The sequence below is a fragment of the Pelophylax lessonae genome, assembly GCF_965119305.1.
Source record: "Pelophylax lessonae genome assembly, chromosome: 9".
In the NCBI taxonomy this organism is placed as follows: Eukaryota; Metazoa; Chordata; class Amphibia; order Anura; family Ranidae; genus Pelophylax; species Pelophylax lessonae.
Genome location: NC_138776.1, coordinates 126,371,432 through 126,398,683, shown reverse-complemented (window position 1 = coordinate 126,398,683; position 27,252 = coordinate 126,371,432). Strand labels below are relative to the sequence as shown.

General features: G+C 44.3%; 1 protein-coding gene across 1 annotated transcript in view; it reads right to left on the bottom strand.

The window, feature by feature from the left end:
• The window catches only part of LOC309564269 (uncharacterized protein), a gene marked incomplete at its 3' end in the record, with an annotated part of 105,503 nt that overhangs the window by 36,877 nt on the left and 41,374 nt on the right, over positions 1 to 27,252 (bottom strand). The window contains exon 2 of the mRNA XM_082268892.1: positions 19,236 to 20,582. Within this exon, the coding sequence (XP_082125018.1) occupies positions 19,236 to 20,582 (1,347 nt within the window). The remainder of the gene's footprint in view (positions 1 to 19,235; positions 20,583 to 27,252) is intronic.

Genomic DNA, 27,252 nt, shown 5'->3' with positions numbered 1-27,252 from the left:
AGGAAGTCACAGCCCGGGAAATTCCATGCAGCTACCACTAGAGGGAGCCTAGTTCCTTCCCACATATCAAACAGTGTCTTTAGGCATGTTTAACCCCGCTACACACTCCCCCCACTTGAGAAACTTTGGTCCCCAAAGAGGTCAACAGTATGTACCCTAGTGCATAGGTTGGCATTATACAACAAAAACATTAACATTTTGCTGAAATAAGTCAATCTGAATACATCCAATTTTGTATTCTAATAGCAGTGCAACAGTAAAACGATAAAGTGCAATTAATAAACAAATAAGTGATTTCTACAGTGTTAATATAGTGCTGATTTCTAGTGCTTTTATATAGTGCTCCTTTAAAAAGCACATGTGCCTTTGCAATTTCTTAAACACTTACATCTTAAAGTTTGTGTTGAAAAAAAAACATCAAAAGGTGAGAAAGAGAAAAAAACACATAGTGAGGTCAGAGCAACAAAATGTGCGCAAACATTAACTCACAAAGTAAACCAAATTGTGAACATCAAAAACTGTGCTTATTATAATGGCCAAACCCAATATCCTTATGTACAAACTTAAATGCAAACGTTTTCTACTTCAATACTTTGTTCTCATGATCTCTCACAGACCCCCCAAAACTTGGGTGGCTTGTACAGTTGTGCCTGGGGGTGAGCTAGGGTTGTCCCCCACCAAATCTACAGTGGAGGAACTAGGCTGGTCAGGAGATCTTTTGGAGGTAAAAACAGCTTCTTCCGAACATTCACCCAATTGATCATAGGTCAGTCTCTTAGGTGGGTGAATGACTCTCCTTTCCCTCTGTTCCCGTGGAGGCATGCTCTCAGAGGTGCTAGGATCAGGCACTTCTGAGGATTCTTCAATGTCCCCCTCCTCATGTTCCAACACAGAGGAACCTGATGGTTCAAGAGAGGTCAGTTCTTCTTCAGAGAAGGGTGCAACCTCCTCCTCAGGATCTTCATCCTCAGCTGCTTCTTCTGGAAGCATATGAAAGGGTATGAATTCAGGGGCTTCTGCCCGAAGGGCTCCTCTATCAGCCAAGTCAGATGAAGACAGGGAGGCAGGTGTGGGTTCTGGCAACTGAGATGACCACAACCAGTCGGGTACCTCCTCTTCATCTTCCAAATCTTCAGATGGAGAACTTCCCTCTCCCTCATCTGGGAGCGTCGTCTGAGATCTGGTAACTGGTCTGGACCGGCGAGAAGTCGAAGGGGCCTCTGACAAGTCTTCCACAGGGGGCATACGAACCGCTTCAGAGAGAGGCAGCAAATGGTTCCGATGCCAAGCCTTCAATGGACCCACACTTCCTTCAGGCCGAATTTGGTACACAGGAAGGTTTGGCAGTTGCTTGCAGATAACATAAGGTTGGGACTTCCAGCGGTCTGCCAACTTGTGTTTTCCCGGGACACCCAAGTTTCTCAACAAAACCCTGTCCCCTGGTTGCAGGTCATGGATCCGAACTTTTAGGTCGAAATTTTTTTTATTCCGCAGTCCACGTTGATCAGATGTGGCCTGAGCCTTGTCATAGGCCGCTTTCAGACTCTTCCGCAGTCGGTCCACATATCCTCTATGCGATGCTGAAGAGGTATGATCAGGCGAAATGCCAAAGGCCAAATCCACTGGCAACCGAGCCTCCCTTCCAAACATCAGCCGATAAGGGGAATATCCAGTAGCATCACTGACAGTGCTGTTGTAGGCATGCACAATGGCAGCTACGTGCTTGCCCCAATGCTGTTTCTTCTCTGAGCTCAAAGTCCCCAACATATCCAAAAGAGTCCTGTTAAATCGTTCAGGCTGGGCATCCCCCTGTGGATGGTAGGGAGTGGTTCTAGTCTTTTGAATGCCTAACATATCTAACAGTCTCTTGATCAGTCTGCTTTCAAAGTCCCTTCCCTGATCAGAATGGAGGCGTTGTGGTAACCCATAATGTACAAAGAACTTCTCTACAAGAACTTTGGCTACCGTTGAGGCCTTCTGATCCCTTGTTGGGAATGCTTGAGCATATCTGGTAAAATGGTCTGTTACCACAAGGACATTCCCCTGGCCACTCAGATCAGGCTCTAAGCAAAGGAAATCAATGCACACCAGCTCCATGGGTCCCTGACTTTGTAGATGGCCCATTGGGGCTGCTTGACGTGGCAGAGTCTTCCTCTGTATACACCGGACACAAGAATGACAGTATCCTTCAACTTCGGCCCTCATACAAGGCCAGTAGAACCTGTCCCTGACAAGCTGAAAGGTTCTTTCGGGCCCCAGATGGCCATGATTATCATGAAGAGCGGCCAGAACTCCCTCTCTGTATTTAGCTGGTAAGAACAGTTGCCACTTCTCCTCCTCTTCTTGATAACAGTGGTCCAACTGGTAGAGAAGTTCAGCCGCGTTCTCCGTCCGACCAAACACATCTTGCAGAATGTCCAAATAATCCTGTGCAGTGCAGTTCTTCTTGCTAAGCTTTAGATTACGTACAGCCTCTAATGCAGGTCCCCTTAAACTCTCTGTGATTCTCTGCTTCTTGTGCTGTTCTGGTACCTCCCATTCCTCCAAAGCCTGAGTGGCGGTATCTAACCACTCTCCGAACCCATCTTCTGCTGAAGGCACAGGCTGTTTCCCAGAGAATGTCCGGAGCTTCCTATATCCAGTCATCAAATAGCTCGAGGAGTCCCTACTACATTTTGCCACAATCTCCCCAAGAACAGCACACAGTTCTGAGCTAAAAGTCGACAAAGGTGATGACTCAGGATGCCCTTCTTGGACACCTTTTTCTTGGCTGGATACCCCAGGGGTGGTGGATGAGGGACCCGCAATAGGAACTCCTGGATGTATCAGGAAAAGTTCTGTTTGGTCAGTAGTTTTTACACTGTTTCCGTTGAAATAATCAGGGACCCCCTTCCTCCACTCACACAGTGCATACGTGTGTGGGACAGTGGTGTCAGTTTTCATGTCAATCACCCAAAATTTCCTGTCTGTGGATAGTGCCCTCAAAACAGGGAGGAGCTTTTCTTCAGTCCAGGCTTCTCCCTTGATTTCAACCACCAGGCCATTTTCCACTATGACATTCTCTTCCTTGCACCACTCAGCAGCAGCGACAGGATCCATTTCTGCGTGGGAGGGGATTCTATGGCTGAGAGGGTTGTATTGCAGGACTGTAGAAATCCCGGACGAGCCCCCACGTGTAGCACCACCCCCGCAGGAGCTGCTGATTATATTATTGGGTCTACACCCTGCCTAACAACCCAATCAAATTGGCTCGATCCCTCCTCAGGCACAACTGACCCAGAATAGGACTGGACTATCAAATAGATACACAGGTTGGAATACAATACTTCACTATGCAACAATACCTTGTTACCTTCTTGAATAGTAGTCCTTCTGGGTGACACAATGGAACAACGCACAAGATTGTAATTAACCAAACTTAGTTTACTATGTATCAAATTGAATAGGGGAGATACAATACAATACAATACAAGTCCATAAAAGGTTATTTAAAACAGCTTTAAAAAGGTAAAAGAATACCCCCACACTCCTCCTGCATTAAGGCTAGACACAGTACCAGGTAGGTGGGCCTATCTGAGTCCCTCCCCCAGAGTTCTCTTCTTTCTTGTTGATCTTCGCTAGCAAGGTTATTGAATAGAGCTCATTTGTAATCCAGATTAGGAATAAAGATCAAGAGAGAAAAAACAACGAGCTGTTAGTTGTCACCGCAGGGTGTCTGCGTAACTGAGCAATAACTTCTGCGAGAGAGATAAGCCTCTGGCGACTCCTTTACAGACCTTATTGTTTGTCTATGAGTCTCCTGAGAGAGTATGGTGATAAACCCCGGGGTTTTATCACCTCCTGCTGCGCTACCGCTATCTGTAGATAAAACTGTCTCTTCAGCAGATAAAGTCAGTTATTGGGCATGTGCCCTCTCACCAACAGAAGTTTCTCCTTCGCGCGCTTCCACTGCGGTCTCAGTCCTTTGGCTATATGCCAGCCGCGCGGGGTCCTTCTGGCGGATGACTTCCGGTCTCGGCAAACAGCAGTATGACCTCCAGGAATGTGCCTCGTGCTTGAGATGGGACGGTTCCACGTCGTCCCTCCAGGCTAAAAGGCTCTGGCCCAATATCCAGTGTCAGTCCTTCACTCTTGCTCGCTGGTTCCTCAGAGTCCAGCGCAGAAAGGCCCCCCCCCCTTCGCGCGCTTCTCTCTTCCTTTAAATAACCTCCCCCATAGTGCCGTGCGGTGCAGCCGTGCACCCTGGATCTTGCAAAGCAGCCTGGGAGATGTAGTTTCTTCATCTTGTGAAAAGGAAGTCACAGCCCGGGAAATTCCATGCAGCTACCACTAGAGGGAGCCTAGTTCCTGGATCTTGCAAAGCAGCCTGGGAGATGTAGTTTCTTCATCTTGTGAAAAGGAAGTCACAGCCCGGGAAATTCCATGCAGCTACCACTAGAGGGAGCCTAGTTCCTTCCCACATATCAAACAGTGTCTTTAGGCATGTTTAACCCCGCTACACTACAATGGAATGGTTCACAAATAAACATATCCAGGTGTTAGAATGGCCAAGTCAAAGTCCAGACCTGAATCCAATCGAGAATCTGTGGAAAGAACTGAAAACTGCTGTTCACAAACGCTCTCCATCCAACCTCACTGAGCTCGAGCTGTTTTGCAAGGAGGAATGGGCAAAAATTTCAGTCTCTCGATGTGCAAAACTGATAGAGACATACCCCAAGCGACTTACAGCTGTAATCGCAGCAAAAGGTGGCGCTACAAAGTATTAACTTAAGGGGGCTGAATAATTTTGCACGCCTAATTTTTAAGTTTTTTATTTGTTAAAAAAGTTTGAAATATCCAATAAATTTCGTTCCACTTCATGATTGTGTCCCACTTGTTGTTGATTCTTCACAAAAAATTACAGTTTTATATCTTTATGTTTGAAGCCTGAAATGTAGCAAAAGGTTGAAAAGTTCAAGGGGGCCGAATACTTTTGCAATGCACTGTATGTGATCCTGCACTTCCAGGTGTTAGGCACAAATGCGTGCCCCCAGAGAACCACTTCTGCTGTGATTATACACAGAGGGAGCTGATCTGCGGGTACCGCGGACTTGATGTCCACCGCCACCCGCCGTTTTTTAGGCAGAGAGACAGAACGATGATCTGCCTATGTAAACAAGGCAGATTGCCGTTCTATCAGTAGGGAAGGAAAAGCAGGAACATGGATCAATGCCTTACCCTAGTAAAATCACCTACCACACAGTACACAGGCACTGGCTAGGCACACATTTAACCCTTTGCCCCTTGTAATTAACCACTTAAGCCCCGGAGGATTTGGCTGCTAAAGGACCAGGGTTTTTTTTGCGATTTTTTACTGCGTGACTTTAACGGACAATTGCGCGGTCGTGCGACGCTGTACCTAAACGAATTTGACGTCCTTTTTTTCCCACAAACAGAGCTTTCTTTTGGTGGTATTTGATCACCTGTGCGATTTTTTGATCACGCGCTATAAACAAAAAAAGAGTGTAAATTTTGCAAAAATAACAATATTTTTCACATTTTTTTATATGAAATTGCCCAAAAAAAAAAGTAAAAATCAAAATTTTTTAACATTTTTCGGCCAATTTGTTTTATGCTACCTATGTTTGGTAAAAAAAATCGCAAAAAGCGTATTTTGATTGGTTTGTGCAAAAGTTATCGCGTTTACTAACAAAGGGAAAGATTTTTGTCATTTTTGGTGTTTTTTTTTGAACGCGTAATGGCGGCGATCTGCGATTTTTTTTTCGGTACTGCGACATTGCGGCGGACAGATCGGACCCTTGACTGACATTTTTGACACTTTTGGGGGTACCAGTGACATTACTGCAGTAATCAGTGCTATACATATGCACTGTTACTGCAAAAATGACACTGGCAGGGAAGGGGTTAACTTTATTGGACAGGGAGGGGTTAAGTGTGTCCTAGGGGCGTGATTCTAACTGTGTAGGGACATTCCTATTGGTGTAAAAGCAAAGATCAACCGTTCTACATAGTAGAACGGACAGATCTTCACTTTTACACAGGGAGAACTGACAGGCGGCTTGTTTACACAAGCTGCTCTGTCTTTCTCCCTTCACAGGAGCGATCACAGTGTGACTGGCGGACATCGAGTCCGCCGGTCACACGCACTGACTTGTCTGTGAATGAGCCGCGGCGGGCGCGCGCCTCGGCGGGCGCGCGCCCGTCCGCGATAGGCTCGCAAGTCAGTGACAGGCGAGTGACGTACCGATACGTCACTCTGCCTGGCCGGGGCTGACCGCCGCAGTATATAGTCGTGCGGCGGTCGGCAACCGGTTAAAAGGTCCCAGGAGCAACCAAATAATAATATTATTGCTGCAAGCACTCCACTATCTCACACAGTGTAAAAGATATATAATAAAAATGCTGTGTAAACAATATATACAATCAAACAAATGTGTGATCTCAGAGCAACTCCTAAATAAATAAATAGGTAAATAAAAAAAACTTCCAATGTATGTGTTCATAAAAAAATATATAGACTCTAAATATATGTTAAACGGGTACATCCAACCATTAAAAAAATATATATAATTTATATGAAGTGCCCAATGTGAAAAGACACAAATATATAAACGTACAAAAACCAATAATGTGATTCCGATCAAAATAATGCCAGTGGGGGAATGTGATGAATGTGATGAAGACACGTGGTTTCCTGTGTCGTCACGCGTAGGGAAGGGGCAAGGACGGACGGAACGCTAGGCTGAGGTTCAGTGAGGCTGTCGGCAGCCACCTAGCAAGTCGGGCAGCGCCTTCTCAGCACACCAACACGATTGATTCCCGAATGGGACGTTTTTAAACCTGCTACAAAGTGGTGCACTTGAGCACCTTTAAATGCGAGTGAACATACTTATTTCTTTAATAAAATATTTAAAAGGATGTCAGCACTATCTCGAGTCTTTACCTTTTCATGTTACATGGTTGATGGCTGATGGAAAGAGCTGCTGTTATGAAGGATCCTGACCTGGGAGTACTTGACGGATTATTATTATTATAATACAGGATTTATATAGCGCCAACAGTTTGCGCAGCACTTTACAATGTCAGGGAAGACAATACAGTTACAATACAATTCAATACAGGAGGAAACAGAGGGCCCTGCTCGTTAGAGCTTACATTTTAGACGGATCCCACTAAGCGCTATTCGACTATAGCTTAATCCCATAGTCCCATGTTATAAGGTGAGCGCCCACTCACAAGGGGGTGCACAGTTTGATGTGATACTCTGCTACCTTTTCACCTGGGAAGCACTGGCTTCATCATCTACACTACTCAGCACTAGTGGCACTTTTTGGAAGAAATTACCTCTATTCATTTTTTGCACTAGTTTTAAAGGATTATTTTGCAAAATATGGACTTAGCACATATTTAACATTAGTGACTTTACTTTTGCAAAATATGGACATTGTACATAGTGATAGTTTTATTTAGTACTGTTGGCACTTTATTGAGGTTATTATCCACTGGCATTTTTTTGATCTGAATCACATTATTGTTTTTTTTTGTACGTTTATATATTTGTGTCTTTTCACATTGGGCACCTCATGTAAATTATATATATTTTTTTAATGGTTGGATGTACCGGTTTAACATATATTTAGAGTCTATATATTTTTTTATGAACACATACATTGAAAGTTTTTTATTTACTTATTTATTTAGAAATTGCTCTGAGATCACACATTTGTTTGATTGTATATATTTTTGCGCAGCATTTTTATTATATAACCCTTTCTTCCTGATGTTCACCCCTTCCCAGCCAGTATCCTTAGTACAGTGACAGTGCTTTTTTTTTTTTAGCACTGATCACTGTATTAGTGTCACTGGTCCCCAAAAAGTGTCAAAAGTGTCAGTGTCTGATTTGTCCATGGCAATATCGCAGTCTCGCTATAAGTCGCTGATTACCACCATTACTAGTAAAAAATAAATAAATAAATAAAAATTCCATAAATGTATCCCATAGTTTGTATTCGCTATTACTTTTGCGCAAAATCAATATAAGCTTATTGGTATTTTTTTTTTTTAACAAAAATATGTAGCAGAATACATATTGGTCTAAATTGATGAATTGATTTTTTTTTTTTTTTAAATTGTCTGCCTTTTTTCTTGTTTATAGCGCAGATAAAAAATGCAGAGGTGATCAAATGGCACCACAGCATACAGCGTTGCACAACAACCATTGTCAATTAAAGTAACGCAGTGCTGTATCGCAAAAAATGACCTGGTCATGAAGAGGGTAAATCTTCCGGAGGTAAAGTGGGTAATCTTCATGGCCAAAATTATTTTTTAAACATTAGGGATGATCGAATGGTTCGGGTCCACCATCGGTTCGACCCAAACATTGACTGTTCGAGGTTCGGCCGAATTTAGAACTTTTTGCTGAAAAAGTTTGGAATTCGGCAACCAGAACCGACCAAAATGCAGTGGGACAGGAAATGGGCTTTAAAAGCCCATGATTGGACCAGAACCATCAGTAAAAGCCAATTGAGGGGGCAGGAGAATGCTAGGAATGTGATTGGAGTGACTAGGGGGTCCAGAGGCCAATCATTAGTGAATACGCCCCCCATAACATCAGAACTTCTGTGTAGGGGTATATATACACACACACATGTATGTATTTATACACATACACACATATAGGTGTTATAGCAGAGAAGCCATATGGGTGTTAATTATTTCATTAGCGCAAGCATAGTGTTCTGCTACTTTCACACCTATATATGTGTATGTGTATATATACATACATGTGTGTGTGTATATATACCCCTACACATAAGTTCTGATGTTATGCCTGCCTACAAAGACCCAAAAAAAATGCCCAAAAAAACGCTTGCTACAAAACCGGCAAGGTGTGAAAATAGCGGAGCCATATCCCTGTTCTATATTAATTCTAATACAAACAAAATTTTTTTTTTCTGGTTCTGGACATGCTACAGAGCTGAAACTTCACAGGTACACTAACAGGTGCACAGGCTGCGGCAATCTCTCCAATGCCATAAGATTGAAATGTCAAGCAAGAGGACAGCCAACAACTCCATAAAACTTCCAATTCTTTATTATCACATACCAGGGATAAATGTTTTGGAGCTCAGAGCAATAAAGCTTTGTCTGAGCCACTGGACGACTTGTCTGCAAGATTGTCCAGTTCGGATTCAATCAGACAATGCCACGGCTGTGGCTTACATCAATCACCAGGGGGGCACCAAGAGTGTCTTGGCAGCCAGGGAGGTGGCCGAAATTTTGGCCTTGGCGGAACAGTTTGTCCCAGCCCTCTCTGCTGTGCACATACCAGGTGTGGAGAACTGGCAAGCGGATTACCTGAATCATCAGGTGTTGGATCAAGTGGAGTGGTCCCTACACCCGGAGGTGTTTCATCTCCTGTGTGTCCGGTTGAGGACAACCGAGGTTGATCTGTTTGCTTCTCATCTCAACAAGAAGGTGCAGAGGTTGGTAGCCAGATCTCGAGATCCTCTGGCCGATGCCACAGATGCTGATGCTCCTTGGAGACTTCCTCTCAGGGAAGATCTGCTGTCTCAAGGTCCAATCTCCCATCCTGCTTTACAGTCGCTGGCTTTAACGGCATGGCTGTTGAAAGCAAGCTGTTGAGGGATAGAGGTCTTTCTGACTCTGTGATTCCTATGCTATTGATGGCTAGGAAGTCAACCCCCAGGAAGATATATCATTGTATGTGGAAATCGTACATTTCATGGTGCGGACCCCTGAAAGTGCACCCTCGCTTGTTTTCGGTTGCTATGGTTTTGGCCTTTCTGCAGAAAGGGGTTGAAGAGCAGTTGGCTTTGGGCACTATCAAAGGCCAAGTGTCGGCCTTGGCTATATATTTTCAACACCCGTTAGCTACGCATGCTTTGATTCGTACCTTTATTCAGGGAGTTCACCATATGGCTCCTCCGAGGTGGTCCCCACTACCTTCGTGGATCTAAATCTGGTATTATCTGTTCTTCAAAAGCCTCCTTTTGAGAACATTTGGGAGATTCCTTTGCTTTCATTGTCTCAGAAGGTTGCCTTTTTGGTGGCTATCACTTCTGCCCGCAGAGTGTCTGAATTGGCGGCATTGTCCTGCTGTTTACCTTACCCAGGGCCGTCTTTAATATTCATTGGACCCTGGGCAAACATTTTCTTGGGCCCCCCAACCGCTCTTAGACATATAACAAATAGCAGGAAGACTCAAAATCAGTTTACTGCAGCAGATCAAGCAGCAATTGCAATTGGTTGCCAGAGGTACAGTATATTATTATCACTTACTGACTGGTTTGCTAAATGATACTGCACATCATTACTGCTCACTGATAGATGTATTACAGGAGATGGTCAGAGACTACAGACATACTACAGGGGATACCTAGAGACTGCTAATTTAGTAAAGGGGGTGGCCAGAGACTGCGGATATAGTACAGGAGATAACCAGAGACTGCGGATCTAGTACAGGAGATAACCAGAGACTGCGGATCTAGTACAGGAGATAATCAGAGACTGCGGATCTAGTACAGGAGAAAACCAGAGACTGCGGATCTAGTACAGGGAATAACCAGAGACTGCGGATCTAGTACAAGGGGTGATCAACTAAGAAACCATTTTAAAATGTTACCTATCAGCTATACTATAACAAATTTATAACCGCGCTAGTATAAAGGCAAGCTGCAGCTTATAGTGAGATAACACCAAAAATTGTAGCAGATAAAAAAAGCTGCGCTGAGCGTGAAAAAATGCAAATAAATAAATCAATAAAATTGTGATAACTGTAAACTATTTGTACAGTGAATAAAACTAGCTAAATAACTGATATCAAGTATGAATGTGAAACAGCAAAATAAAAGTCCCAAATAATTTGTGACAAAACTGGTGAAATGTGATGATATTGAATGAATAACGGTGCCCCAAGTTTTTTTTTTTTAGTGATTAATCTTCTCACTGAATGTGAGTGCATTTTCTTTTATATAACAAAGTGGTTTAAGGCATATCGCACTATGGAGCTGCTTTTACGTTTTATATGGTAATACATCGGACTGGTGCCTGGAGTGTTTCTGGAGTGTGTTGGCAGTTTTTGGAGCTGCGCCTTCTATCCGGAGTCTCCTTGCTGTTCGGATCCCTTGTGGGAATCGTCCTGCTGATCCATATGTGATATTTGGTGAATGTCCATTTGGCACTTTACTAAGGGTCCTTTCACACGGAGTGGACTGTTTTTTGATCCGCTCCGGCACTTTTTTTTTTTTTCACAGACACGGATGACACTTGTGTCATCCGGTACGTATTTCCATTTATCATCCCATCCGTTTGCAGATGATAAACTGAGATAATGTATGTCAATGGGATTGCGGATGTCAGCGGATGACACCGCTGACATCCGTTTTTGCATCCATTCCGTTTTTTTAAACGGAAGAAAAATAGGGTTCTGATTGGAAAGTACACAAATTGGATGTCAGCAGATGGTCATCCGCTGACATCCGCAATCCCATTGACATGCATTATGTCCGTTTTTCATCCGCAAAAAAATGGGATGAAAACAGACATACGGAGCCCCGTGTGAAAGGACCCTTACCGGCATCTGGTGGGCATAACTGCATGCTTAGGTGACTTATGCACCGGGGGGGAAGAAGAGACTTGGGCACCGTTATTCATTCAATATCATCACATTTCACCAGTTTTGTCATTAATTATTTGGGACTTTTATTTTGCTGTTTCACATTCATACTTGATATCAGTTATTTAGCTAGTTTTAGTCACTGTACAAATAGTTAACAGTTTTCACAATTTTATTCATTTATTTATTTGCATTTTTCCATGCTCAGCGCAAATTTTTTATCAGCTATACTACTGTTGGTCAGGGTTAGGATTACACTCCATGGGGAAAAGGACCTACCAAGCCAGCGAGGCTCACCACCCGCTCTCATAGGTCCAGGAGCGGTGCTTTCAGAGTTCCAGGTGCGGGGCCCTCAGCGGTCCAGGTGCGGGGCCATCAGGGATCTGGGAGCGGGGCCCTCAGCAGTCCAGGTGCGGGGGCCCTCCGGGATTGGAGCTGTCAGAGGTCTGGAGGCTGGGCTTTCAAAGGTCTGGGGGCAGAACTCGCAGAGGTCTGGAGGCGGTGCTACCAGCGTTCTTCTCTCTCAGCTCCGTCCGAGCAATGCATTGCGGCTACATGGGGCAGACAGGGTCAGAGCAGTAGTGGAGCTCCTGGCCCCGCCCCCACCCCGACGGCTAGGGAATACGCCGATGTACAGTGCACTGTGACTCTGTAGTGTTATCATGGCGGGACTCCCAATTTGCAGGCAGCACGGGCTAAAGTGGCAAATGCTTTTGGGCCCCCCAACAATGACAGGGCCCAGGGCAGCTGCCCCTTTTGCCCTGCAGTAAAGACGGCCCTGACCTTACCTGGTGGTCCACAGAGATAAAGTAGTACTTCGACCAAATCAATCTCTTCTCCCTAAGGTGGTTTCTGATTTTCATTTGAATGAAAACATTGTACTGCCTTCACTCTGTCCCAAGCCCAAGCATCCCAAGGAAATTACCTTGCATTCTTTGGATGTGGTTTGGGCAATCAGACCTGGCGGCTACTGAGTCTTAGAAAATCAGATGCAGAGGCGGCTCTCTAATTAGGCTAATTAGGCGGTTACCTAAGGCCTCGCACTCACAGGGGTCTCGCAGCCGCCTAATTTGCCTAGTTAAAGAGCGTGGCAGCAAGGATCTCCCTGAAATCAGCACAGCGTGGGGTCCCGGAGCATCGCGCTGGCATCCTGCTGGCTGCATGCAGCGGTGAGGAGTGTAGAAGAGAGAATGTCCGAGCAGAAGGCGGGAGCTGTCAAACTTTTCAAGTAAAAAAGCTTGTGATTTGTTAGTATGGGCGGTCCTAGCAACCAATCATCTGCCTGTTAAATGAAAAGTTGGACAGCTTCTGCCCTCTGCTCGGACATGCTGCATCCTCTGTCTTCCACCTGCTATGTAAGGTAAGGGACTCAGAAATCCCATTCACCTCCCCTCCTCCTCTCTTCTCTGCTCTGTCACTGTGCTCAGGTGATGGTTTGGGAAGGGTAACTGTCCTAGGTGGAGAGGATCAATTCCCCTCTGTTCTGTCCTCTCCACCTCCAGCTTCAATAACATCCAGCACCCGGTACCATTCCAAGTGAGTGAGTACTGTGACTTACCAGTCTCTCTCCTCTCCCCTCTCTCTCCTGCACCGGCCCTGTGTCCACCCCCCCCCACCTGGCTGCACCCCCCATCTCCTGTCCACCTGGCTCTGTCCTCCCCCTCTCCTGTCCACCTGGCTCTACCACCCCCCACCTGGCTGCATCCCCCCTCCACCTGGCTGGCTGCACCCTCCCCCCCCTCTCCTGTCCACCTGGCTCTGTCCCCCCCCACCTGGCCGCACACTCCTCCACCTTCTGTAGCTGCAACCCCCCATCTCCTGTCCACCTGGCTGCACCCCATCTCCTGTCCACCTGGCTGCATTCCCCCTCCACCTGGCTGCACCCTCCCTCTCCTTTCCACCTGGCTCTTTCCCCCTCTCCTGTCCACCTGGCTCTTTCCCCCCCTCTCCTGTCCACCTGGCTCTGTCCTCCCCCCCCTCCTGTCCACCTGGCTCTACCACCCCCCACCTGGCTGCACCCCCCTCCACCTGGCTGGCTGCACCCTTCCCCCCTCTCCTGTCCACCTGGCTCTGTCCTCCCCCCCCCCACCTGGCTGCACACTCCTCCACCTTCTGTAGCTGCAAACCCCCATCTCCTGTCCACCTGGCTGCACCCCATCTCCTGTCCACCTGGCTGCAACTCCCTCCACCTGGCTGCACCCTCCCTCTCCTTTCCACCTGGCTCTGCCCCCCCCCCACCTGACTGCATCCCCCCTCCACCTGGCTGCACCCTCCCTCCTGTCCACCTGGCTCTGTCCTTCCAACCCCCCCCCCACCTGGCTGTACCCTCCCCCCTCTCCTGTCCACCTGGCTCTGTCCTCCCCCCCCCACCTGGCTACACACTCCTCCACCTTCTGTAGCTGCAACCCCCCCCCCTCTCCTGTCCACCTGGCTCTGCCCTCTCCTGTCCACCTGGCTGCACCCCATCTCCTGTCCACCTGGCCGCATTCCCCCTCCACCTGGGTGCATCCTCCCTCTCCTGTCCACCTGGCTCTGTCCTCCCCCCCCCCACCTGGCTGCACCCCACCCTCTCCTGTCCACCTGGCTCTATCCTCCCCCCCCCACCTGGCTGTACCCTCTCCCCTCTCCTGTCCACCTGGCTCTGTCCTCCCCCCCTCCTGTCCACCTGGCTCTACCACCCCCCACCTGGCTGCATCCCCCTCCACCTGGCTGGCTGCACCCTTCCCCCCTCTCCTGTCCACCTGGCTCTGTCCTCCCCCCCCCACCTGGCTGCACACTCCTCCACCTTCTGTAGCTGCAACCCCCCATCTCCTGTCCACCTGGCTGCACCCCATCTCCTGTCCACCTGGCTGCAACCCCCTCCACCTGGCTGCACCCTCCCTCTCCTTTCCACCTGGCTCTGCCCCCCCACCTGACTGCATCCCCCCTCCACTTGGCTGCACCCTCCCTCCTGTCCACCTGGCTCTGTCCTTCCAACCCCCCCCCACCTGGCTGTACCCTCCCCCCTCTCCTGTCCACCTGGCTCTGTCCCCCCCCCTGGCTACACACTCCTCCACCTTCTGTAGCTGCAACCCCCCCTCTCCTGTCCACCTGGCTCAGCCCTCTCCTGTCCACCTGGCTGCACCCCATCTCCTGTCCACCTGGCCGCATTCCCCCTCCACCTGGGTGCATCCTCCCTCTCCTGTACACCTGGTCTGTCCTCCCCCCCCCACCTGGCTGTACCCCACCCTCTCCTGTCCACCTGGCTCTATCCTCCCCCCCACCTGGCTGTACCCTCTCCCCTCTCCTGTCCACCTGGCTACATCTCCCCCCTCCACCTGGTTGCATTCCCCTCTCTTGCCCACCTTGCTCTGTCCAGCCCCCACCTGGCTGCACCCACCCCCCTCTCCTGTTCACCTGGCTCTGTCCTCCCCCCACCTGGCTGCACCCCCCTCTCCTGTCCACCTGGCTGCATCCCCCCTCCACCTGGCTGCACCCCCCTCCACCTTCTGTAGCTGCAACCCCCCACCCTCTCCTGTCCACCTGGCTCTGTCCTCCCCCACCACCTGGCTGCACCCCATCTCCTGTCCACCTGGCTGCAACCCCCCTCTCTTTTCCACCTGGCTGCATTCCCCCCCCCCACCTGGCTGCACCCTCCCTCTCCTGTCCACCTGGCTCTGTCCCCCCCCACCTGGCTGCACCCCACTCTCTTGCCCACCTTGCACTGTCCAGCCCCCACCTGGCTGCACCCCCCCTCTCCTGTTCACCTGGCTCTGTCCTCCCCCTCTTGGCTGCACCCCCCTCTCCTGTCCACCTGGCTGCATTCCCCCTCCACCTGGCTGCACCCTCCCTCTCCTGTCCACCAGGCTCTCTCTAATCAAGAGTACCTATCACCTATATGCTACCACATAGGGGGCTATTGGTCCTCTGTCTAATGGCAATAAAAGTTATGTAAAGCCTGATCCATCCATCCATCTATTTATTCAGTCCCTCCCTTGTCTCTCCTGCCTCCCAGTGAGTACTCTGATGTGAGGGGTCTTCTCTCTCTCTCCTTAACCTCTGCAAAGGGATTCAGTGGGACCTCATGTCTAAATTTTGCCTAAGGCCTCACAAAGCCTAGAGCCGCCTCTGATCAGATGCTCTTTATGTCCTTGCTGAGGAACCTCGTAAGGGATTGGCTGCGTCTGCTGCGACCATTTCCAGGTGGATCAGGCAGATGATTTTTCAGGCTTATTCGCTGAAGGGTCAGGTTCCTCCTTTCCCAGTCAAGGCACATTCTACTAGAGCGCAGAGTGCCTCTTGGGCTTTTCACCATCAGGCGTCAGTGATGCAAGTATGCAAGGCGGCAACTTGGTCGTCTGTGCATACGTTCACAAAATTCTACAAAGTTGATGTGTTAGCATCTTCGGATACCTCTTTTGGCCGCAAGGTTTTGCAGGCTGCTGTTTAAAGTGAATCTATTTGTTCTCTTTGAGGGTGTATGCTTTTTCTAGGTGAGCTCCAGTTGTTCCTGGTTGAGCTCCATATTACATGGTTGGCTACGTTTTAGCCTTTGGGGAGTTACGTTCTTCTTTGAGTTGTCTTCCCACCCTTCATGAAAATACTGCTTTGGGACATCCCAATGGTCTAAAGAAGATATGGAGCTGCATCTGTTGATGAACATAGAGAAAACTGGATTTTTGTACTTACCGTAAAATCCTTTTCTCTGAAGTTCATCGATAGACGCAGCACCCGCCCTTCTGCTTCTGAGTGTATGGGGTTTTTTGTTCTCTAAACACTGCTTGCAACAAAACTAGAGGCTGTAGCAGAGTGTGTGGGGTTATGCCTGCAGGGACAGCCCCCATAGGCGTGGTAAAGCTTTTTCCTGCCTAGTGCCCTATTCCTGATGGGAGGAGCATAACCCAGTGGTCTAAAGAAGATATTGAGTTTTGTCTGTGGATGAACTTCCGAGAAAAGGATTTTACGGTAAGTACAAAAATCCAGTTTTTGGTGGCACATGATTGGATAATTGAAATCGGAACACATTCACCTCTTTCACTAAGCTAATTGAAAATTCACTTCGCAAAGTGAACATTCTCCACTCATTTAGTAAATTAGCCACATTGTCACTTTGCCATGCATGGGCGAGTTGACAGACTTACTGTAAACTACTTAATAATTGGCCTGACTCAGCAATCCAGTGGTCATTCCTCTAGTACAGTTTTAAAAATGAGAAATAGATTGGATTATCTAAGGGGATGAGGAAGACATTTTGTTCCCTTCACTGTTTCATAAAACGGATCCACAATTAATTTATTTTTATATCTAATTCCTAGAAAGATTAAATCAGCATAACAGTACAAGATTTACACTAATAACAATTTCTTTTGTAGTATATCATATTTGGTTATTATCACCAGATTTATGCAATAGGGCCTTGCTAAAATAAATACAAAGTGTAGTAATCATAGGCAAATTTTCAATATTCAGAGCAGTTAAGATCAGATTAAATAATGATTGTTATAGCTTAATGCAGTTAGCACATTCTCATCTTCTAATTTTATAGAACACTATTATATCATGATAATGTGGCTTGCAATGCAGAACAAGCTTCTAAGTATTCCTGGTTGTCTGGCTCCAGTAGAAGGGCTTTGTTGTAGTAATTCATTGCCAAAATGCCCTGTTCTCTTTGTTGGTGTATGCACCCAAGCACAGCATTTCTGGTGGCATCCATTGAATTTTGGACAATCATGGTTTCAGCAAGGCTTTCTAGTTCTTTTATGGCAGTTTCTCTAAACCATGATGGACTTTGTATCTCTATTGCTTCCTTAACCAGTTACGGACCGCCCGTCGCAGATATACTGCAGCAGGCAGCCCCTCCTGCGTGAACCGACGTAGGGGTATGTCTGTCACGCGCCTGGTGCTGGGGGGTGAGTGCGCGCCTCCGGCTGCGCGCTCCCACCCCCACTAGGCAGCGGGGGATGCCGATGCATGGGGCCGGCAGCCGTGATTGCCGCCGGCCACCCTTGATCGCTCCTTGCTGAGAGAGAAGAACGGGCAGCTGTTGTAAACACAGCTGACCGTTCTTCTCTCTGAAATGATCACAGAACGCCTGTGAACCTTCTATATAGGATCACAGGTCTCTATGGTCATTTCAAAAGCCCAACCCCCCACAGTAAGTAATCACTCCCCTAGGCTTACATTTAACCCCTTGATCACCCACTAGGTTAACCCCTTCCCTGCCAATGTCATTATTACAGTAACAGTACATATATTTAGCACTGATTACTGTAGTAATGTCACTGGTCTGCCCAAAAGTGTTAAAAATGTCAGTTAGGCGTCCGATCTGTCCACTGCAAAGTCACAGTCCCGCTAAAAATCGCAGACTGCCGTCATTACTAGTTAAAAATAATAAAACAAATAAATAAAAATGACATAAATCTTTCCCCTAGATTGTAGACGCGATAATTTTTGTGCAAACCAATCAAAATACGCTTATTGCTATTTTTTTTTTTTTTTTTTAACCAAAAAAGATGTAGCAGAATACAAATTGGCATGAAAGGATGAAAAATTTTGATTTCTAAATTTTTTTTTTTGGAAATGTTATATAGCAGAATGTGAAAAATATATATATTTTTTTTTTTTAACCTCCCTGGCGGTAACCCCGAGCGTGACTCGGGGTGGATTTTTCATATCAGGATCGGTAACCCCGAGTCACGCTCGGGGTAGATGTGCAGAGAGCGCAGCGGTGCTCTCTTACCTTCTCCTGGCGATCCAGCGATGATCTCTCATTGCTGTGACCGCCAGCCGAGATCCCCGCCACTCTCCGTCGGTCTCCGTCGGTGTGATGACTTCCTAGTTCCGTTCCCTGCAGCAGCAATGCTGCATGGGAGCGGAACTAGGGAGGGAAATTCAAAAAAAAAACGTTGCACAAAACACAAACACATTACACATTTTACATTATATATATTATATGCATATATATATATACACACACATATATATATATATATATATGTATATATATATATATATATATATATATATATATATATATATAATATATATATATATATATATATATATATATATATATATATATATATATATACACATATATATATATAATACATAACACATGAATCATAATCTAATCAATAATATAATTTTATTATATATATATTATGTATTATATAATAAAATTATATTATTGATTCGATTATAATTCATGCTTTGTGTTTCAAATTTATCACATCTGGGATGTCTACTAGAGTCTTGTTTTGGTCAGGTTTAAGTCAGTAATTACTAAGAATTGTAGGCCTATAATACATAACGCCAAATTTCCATGAAAACAATTGTACCGCTTATGGTACAGAATTCCTGACAGAATCATACCGCCAGGGAGGCTAACAATTGCCACTATCTTTTTGTTTATAACGCAAAAAATAAAAATCACACAGGTGATCAAATGCCACCAAAAGAAAGCTCTATTTGTGGGAAAAAAAGGACACAAAGTTTATTATGGTACAGCTTTGCATGACCGCGCAATTTTCTGTTAAAATAATGCAGTGCCGAATCGCAAAAAATGGCCTGGTCATTAAGGGAGCAAATCCTTCCGGTCCAGAATTGATTAACATACCTTACTCCTTTGTTGTAGTACTTCATTGCTGCAATGCCCTGTCCTCTTTGTTGTTGGATGTACCCAAACAAAGCATGTCCATTGAATTTTGGACAATTTTGGACAATCATGGTTTCAGCAAGGCTTTCCAGTTCTTTTATGGCAATTTCTCTAAACCATGATGGACTTTGTATCTCTATCGCTTCCTTAAAATGCCTTATTGCTTCAGACTCAGGTCTTCTAGAATTTTTTAAATATTTTGCCCAATATAAATGGAGTTCTTGTTTCTGTTCAGGGCTGATATTATTCATGGTCAGAGTTTTGTCAAATTCTTCTTTTGCCTTTTGGTGTTCATTAGCTATCATGTATACACTAGCCAATAAAATGTGAGCTCCCACAAATGACCTGTTTAGCTCGACAGCCTTTTCCGAGTGAAATATTGCATTTTCAATGGCTTCAGCGTTTTTCTGCTTATTGTAATAGGTGTTCCTCATCAAAAATTTATAACACTTGGCAAGTTGATAATGAACAGAGCTGGAGGTAGGAGTTAAACTGAGTACTTTCTTCAATATTGCAATTGCTTGATCTGTCTGTCTATTTTTTCTGTAAAATGTTGCTACATTTCGAAGAACATATGGGGATTCTGGTTGTTCTTGTAGAGCTTTTTCTATTAACACAGATCCTTGATCATAGTTCTTCATATCTAGATATTTCAATGCAAGGAGAACCTTCACCACTGTATCTCTGGGATTTAGTTTGACAGCTCGTTCCAAGAGTGCAACAGATCTGTTTTCTGTGTAATTGCTTAAGCTGACACTTTCCATTCTATACACAGCCATGGCATAGCCTGAATTCAATTCTGGATCTTCTGGGTAAAGTTCTAGAGCTTTTTCGAAGCACTCAGCAGCCCGTTGATAGTATTTTCCTATAAAGGATAAGTAAGTCCAACCTTGTTCACCATATATATCTAACAGAAGAGTGTTTTTCTTTGGAGGAGACTCATATTGCTTTAAAATAGTTTCCGCCTTTTTAGCATAGGTGGAACTCTTGTTAAACTGCTTCTGGTGGTAGAAAACCCAGGCAAAGTTAGCATACATGACAGTTCTCCTAACATCTGTGTCTTCTGATATGCTGGACTCTTGGATCTGTGCCTCAGCTTTTTGGAGCTGCAGAATAGCTTCCTCATGGTCTCCTTTGAGATGCTTTAGGTAAGCCAGGAGGTTATACATTCTGTGTTTGTGTGCATTTGGCAAAAACACAATCTGGTCATTTAGCCTTTCTTCCACATTATCAATGTCTACATCTTCTCCAAGCAGATTCCAAGTAAAATGGCATTGAAGCTTCTGTAGACGATCCATCACGATGTCACTGAAAAGTTTGACATAAAGAAAACCATGCATTAAAAAGAGTAATGTGTCATTAATAGGGTTGAGTAAACACGGACTGTATTATTCGTGTTCGTACCGAATAATTGGATTTTTATTACCCGAACACGGACCCGAAAACTTTACTGTATGTTCGGGTAAAAATCCGTGTTCGGTCATTTTATTTCTGGGTTTGTATGTATTGGCGCGCTTTTAATGGGGGGCTTTCAACAGCCAATCAACAAGCGTTTAACTGGTGTGCCTTAAGCCATCCCAGCCATGCCTACAAATGTATTAGTAGCTGTGATTGGCCATCTGAAGCATGTGACCAAGTCTTTATAAGTTCGAGACCGAGCGCCGCTGCGTCATTATGCTGTAGTACAGGGACAGAGCACACATCATACGTGCTGGCTGCTGATTAGGGACAGACAGGCAAAAAATCATATTGTGTCCGAAAAGAATTGAGGGACAGGTCGGAGTGCTGCAGGCAGGGCGAGATATAGGCATTTTAGGGCGAGGCTGGAGATATTAAGGGTCAGTGTTCTACAATCGATTTTGCTGTGTGGGGGGGGGGGGTTTGCAGTGCCGGCAGTGACCGATCTTATCAATCCTTTTAGGGAGAGGCTGGAGATATTTAGGGTCAGTGTTCTACTACAATCGATTTTGCAGTGTGGGGGGGGGGTTTGCAGTGCCGGCAGTGACCGATCTTATCAATCCTTTTAGGGAGAGTCTGGAGATAGGCAGGTGTCAGTGGTCCACATCGATTTTGCTGTGTGTGGGGTGGTGTGAACACAATCTTTTTGCCCACTGAGGAGGAGGGAGAAAAAAGTATTTTTTATCAGTCAGTTGTGTGCAGCGTTTTTCCTTCAGTGCTGCTGTGCTGACTGTGATAATACACTGCTGTGTTCACACATGTGCTATTATTGAGTGATTTCAAAAGTTATACACTTTTTTTATTCCACTATTCAATATACACCCTTGGGTTAAAAAAATTAAATTATGGCATAGTCTGTACTAATCTAGTTAAAAATTACAAACTTAAAAGGGGAATTTTTTTTTTCCCTCCATAGCCTGCAGCAGAGCTGACTGATATAAGACACTGCTGTTCACATGTGCTATTGATAAATCACCAATTTTATATCATATTTTCTATTCCGCTATTCAATCTACACCTTTGGGTATAAACAATTAAATTGTGGGATAGTCTGTGTCGGTACGTGTGAGATACACCTTTCCGATTTTTGGGGCGCATCTCATACTGCCGAGGATTTGAGGGTGCTGCCTGTTCCGAACTCCTCCTACTCCTCATCCTGCCTTTGGGGGTACAAAAAATAGTAATTTGGGCCTAGTCTGGGTCTCTACGTGTGAGATACATACACCTTTTGATATCATATTTTCTATTCCGCTATTCAATCTAAACCTTTGGGTATAAACAATTAAATTGCGGGATAGTCTGTGTCGGTACGTGTAAGATACACCTTTCCAATTTTTGGGGCGCATCTCATACTGCCGAGGATTTGAGGGTGCTGCCTGTTCCGAACTCCTCCTACTCCTCATCCTGCCTTTGGGGGTACAAAAAATAGTAAATTGGGCATAGTCTGGGTCTCTACGTGTGAGATACATACACCTTTTGATATCAAATTTTCTATTCCGCTATTCAATCTACACCTTTGGGTATAAACAATTAAATTGTGGGATAGTCTGTGTCGGTACGTGTGAGATACACCTTTCCAATTTGTGGGGCGCATCTCATACTGCCGAGGATTTGAGGGTGCTGCCTGTTCCGAACTCCTCCTACTCCTCATCCTGCCTTTGGGGGTACAAAAAATAGTAATTTGGGCCTAGTCTGGGTCTCTACGTGTGAGATACATACACCTTTTGATATCATATTTTCTATTCCGCTATTCAATCTACACCTTTGGGTATAAACAATTGTCGGGGTTATTGGGGGTTGATTAAAATAATAATAGGTAAAAAGAAAAATGATTTTAAAAGCCATGTATATTTTGTATTATGTATAAGAGATTCAGAATGGTGCTGCATGGCGTCCATCTTGTTTTTAAGGTGAAATAGAGTTCATATATGTATTCTAACAAAATGTCTCTCACAGGCTTACAAAGGGTCTATGGTTTCAACAGAGATCTTTGTATTTCTATGTAATCGTAAATAAGATCCCTTTTGACATCTCGATCAGATAAAATTTAGTCAGTCTGACGCTATGTTAAAGGGGGTGATATCTCAGTCTGTCTATAAGTATTTAACAATAGACAATGGCTCAGTGTTTCTCATCAAACATTTAAAGATGAACTATATAAGTTTTTTTAAAGGTACATCATTATATGTGAGACGATATTAGCCATAATTATGTCATAATATTATTTAAGGCATATACATATATATTTAGGAATGTTATATCACATTTTGGGTTTATATTCTCATAGTAATAATCTTACTTAGAATTCTTTTTCTAATAAGTGTAAGGACATATGTATCTCGCCACTAGTTACCTCATTTCAGAGAAGTCTAGTCTAAGTGCTCAAGGTGTTGTAAATCCTACAGGCCAGACATCTTAATTGACAGTGTAAGACATGGTCAAAGAAGTAATGGCTATTCACTAGCCAGAGGTCAGAGAGGTCATCAGATAAGGTCATGGTGGTAAAAGTGTTAAATACAAAATCTAATGAACGGTACGATACTGCCCTCTGGAGACAAAATACCAGGTGCAGTCTTGAGATAATTTCAGATTTCCATATAAAAATATGATATTGTGTTAAATAATATAATTATTGGAATGGCATTACTTGCCCAGGTGAATTATGGAGATACAGGTGGACATTTATGTATGTACTGGGAGTCTAGACAAAGTTTTATGTTGTGTTATATGATTAATCTCACATATAGAGAAATCATTTAACTTTATTATCCAAGTATGGGGTTAATTATCAAAAGAGGTGTCTATGATCTCACCAGTTTAGGTATAGAATATCCCGACCAATTGGGATAATGTTTCATCCCTCTGGGTTTTACTTATGGTAATTTTTATAGCTCTTTGTTCTTACCATATAAAAGACCAACCCAGATGAGAGGGGGACACACATTACACTGCCCATCAGACAATACACTTACACCACACACGCTATTACATTTTTCGAAAGACTCATCCAGACATACTCCCTGGTCCATCATTCATCTGAAACTTGAAGGGAATCCACCATCTTAAGAAAGGCATCCATCTTATGACTCTGGTAACGATTTGAAGCTAGCGGCTATCTTAAGTGTGGTAATTATGCCTTGCTATGTTATTTGATTTTATTCAACAATTGTTTATTCTTTCCTTATATGTTTTATATTGCATATTTAAGGGTAATGAGATTACAATCCCAGCCGTATAATCCATAGTAGATTTTTCTCTAAATAGCTGATTTTTGTTTTTATACATTTTTATTAATATCAGATTAAGTGCATTATTTGCAATTTTAAGTCTTCCGTTTTGCATGGCTTATTCTCATTCCTTCTGCAGTGGAATGACTTTGGGCCCTGTGATTCGCAGACCATTGTAGTCTGTTTATATAGAATATTAATTTATGGCTTATACTATACCTGGGAAGAAATGGTAATCTTACTTTAATCTTGCTTTCGTTTTACTTTCACTTTGTTTCATTTTGTTTCAGTTTCACTTTCATTATTGAGCTAAACATCACATTGCATTGATTATTTGAAGTTAGTATTTTTTCTGTAGAGTTATCTTTTTGTGTCACTTCTTGTTTGATCATATATTGTGTTAACATGTCTTGAGAATAAATATTTTTATATATATTCCTCACTGTAGACTGTACTCACTAAGATTGGTATATGCTTTTAAAAAGAAATTAATCAATTAAAAAGAATTCTCGACATTGATTTATGGCAATAGGTGAAGACTCTCCTTTTTCATAGATCTTTGCTTATTAACCATAAATAAATACACTGCTATATTCAGAGCAGTATAAATATTCTGACATAAGTACGAGCGCAAGATATTTATTATTAAATATTCTTACACAATTAAATTACGGGATAGTCTGTGTCAGTACGTGTGAGATACACCTTTTCAATTTTTGGGGCGCATCTCATACTGCCGAGGATTTGAGGGTGCTGCCTGTTCCGAACTCCTACTCCTCATCCTGCCTTTGGGGGTACAAAAAATAGTAATTTGGGCATAGTCTGGGTCTCTACGTGTGAGATACATACACCTTTTGATATCAAATTATCTATTCCGCTATTCAATCTACACCTTTGGGTATAAACAATTAAATTGTGGGATAGTCTGTGTCGGTACGTGTGAGATACACCTTTCCAATTTGTGGGGCGCATCTCATACTGCCGAGGATTTGAGGGTGCTGCCTGTTCCAAACTCCTCCTACTCCTCATCCTGCCTTTGGGGGTACAAAAAATAGTAATTTGGGCCTAGTCTGGGTCTCTACGTGTGAGATACATACACCTTTTGATATCATATTTTCTATTCCGCTATTCAATCTACATCTTTGGGTATGAACAATTAAATTGCGGGATAGTCTGTGTTGGTACGTGTGAGATACACCTTTCCAATTTTTGGGGCGCATCTCATACTGCCGAGGATTTGAGGGTGCTGCCTGTTCCAAACTCCTCCTACTCCTCATCCTGCCTTTGGGGATACAAAAAATAGTAATTTGGGCCTAGTCTGGGTCTCTACGTGTGAGATACATACACCTTTTGATACCATATTTTCTATTCCGCTATTCAATCTAAACCTTTGGGTATAAACAATTAAATTGCGGGATAGTCTGTGTCCGTACGTGTGAGATACACCTTTCCAATTTTTGGGGCACATCTCATACTGCCGAGGATTTGAGGGTGCTTCAGTGTGCCTCCTGCCTGTTCCGAACTCCTCCTACTCCTCATCCTGCCTTTGGGGGTACAAAAAATAGTAATCGCGGCCTAGTCTGGTTCTGTACGTGTGAGATACATACACCTTTTTTTTGATAATATTTTCTATTCCGCTATTTAATCTACACCTTTGGAGTAAAAACAATTAAATTGCGGGATAGTCTGTGTCGGTACGTGTGAGATACATACACCTTTTGATATCATATTTTCTATTCCGCTATTCAATCTACACCTTTGGGTAAAAACAATTAAATTGCGGGATAGTCTGTGTTGGTACGTGTGAGATACACCTTTCCAATTTTTGGGGCGCATCTCATACTGCCGAGGATTTGAGGGTGCTTCAGGGTGCCTCCTGCCTGTTCCGAACTCCTCCTACTCCTCATCCTGCCTTTGGGGGTACAAAAATAGTAATCGGGGCCTAGTCTGGTTTTGTACGTGCGAGATACATACACCTTTTTTTTGATAATATTTTCTATTCCGCTATTTAATCTACACCTTTGGGTAAAAACAATTAAATTGCGGGATAGTCTGTATCGCTACATGTAAGATACACCTTTCCAATTTTTGGGGCGCATCTCATACTGCCGAGGATTTGAGGGTGCTTCAGTCTGCCTCCTGCCTGTTTCAAACTCCTCCTACTCCTCATCCTGCCTTTGGGGGTACAAAAAATAGTAATCGGGGCCTAGTCTGGTTCTGTACGTGTGAGATACATACACCTTTTTTTTGATAATATTTTCTATTCCACTATTTAATCTACACCTTTGGGTAAAAACAATTAAATTGCGGGATAGTCTGTGTCGGTACGTGTGAGATACACCTTTCCAATTTTTGGGGCGCATCTCATACTGCCGAGGATTTGAGGGTGCTTCAGTCTGCCTCCTGCCTGTTCCGAACTCCTCCTACTCCTCATCCTGCCTTTGGGGGTACAAAAAATAGTAATCGGGGCCTAGTCTGGTTCTGTACGTGCGAGATACATACACCTTTTTTTGATAATATTTTCTATTCCACTATTTAATCTACACCTTTGGAGTAAAAACAATTAAATTGCGGGATGGTCTGTGTCGGTACGTGTGAGATACATACACCTTTTGATATCATATTTTCTATTCCGCTATTCAATCTACACCTTTGGGTAAAAACAATTAAATTGCGGGTTAGTCTGTGTTGGTACGTGTGAGATACACCTTTCCAATTTTTGGGGCGCATCTCATACTGCCGAGGATTTGAGGGTGCTTCAGTCTGCCTCCTGCCTGTTCCAAACTCCTCCTACTCCTCATCCTGCCTTTGGGGGTACAAAAATAGTAATCGGGGCCTAGTCTGGTTCTGTATGTGCGAGATACATACACCTTTTTTTTGATAATATTTTCTATTCCACTATTTAATCTACACCTTTGGTAAAAACAATTAAATTGTGGGATAGTCTGTGTCGGTACGTGTGAGATACATACACTTTTTGATATCATATTTTCTATTCCGCTATTCAATCTACACCTTTGGGTAAAAACAATTAAATTGCGGGATAGTCTGTGTTGGTACGTGTGAGATACACCTTTCCAATTTTTGGGGCGCATCTCATACTGCCGAGGATTGGAGGGTGCTTCAGTCTGCCTCCTGCCTGTTCCGAACTCCTCCTACTCCTCATCCTGCCTTTGGGGGTACAAAAATAGTAATCGGGGCCTAGTCTGGTTCTGTACGTGCGAGATACATACACCTTTTTTTTGATAATATTTTCTATTCCACTATTTAATCTACACCTTTGGGTAAAAACA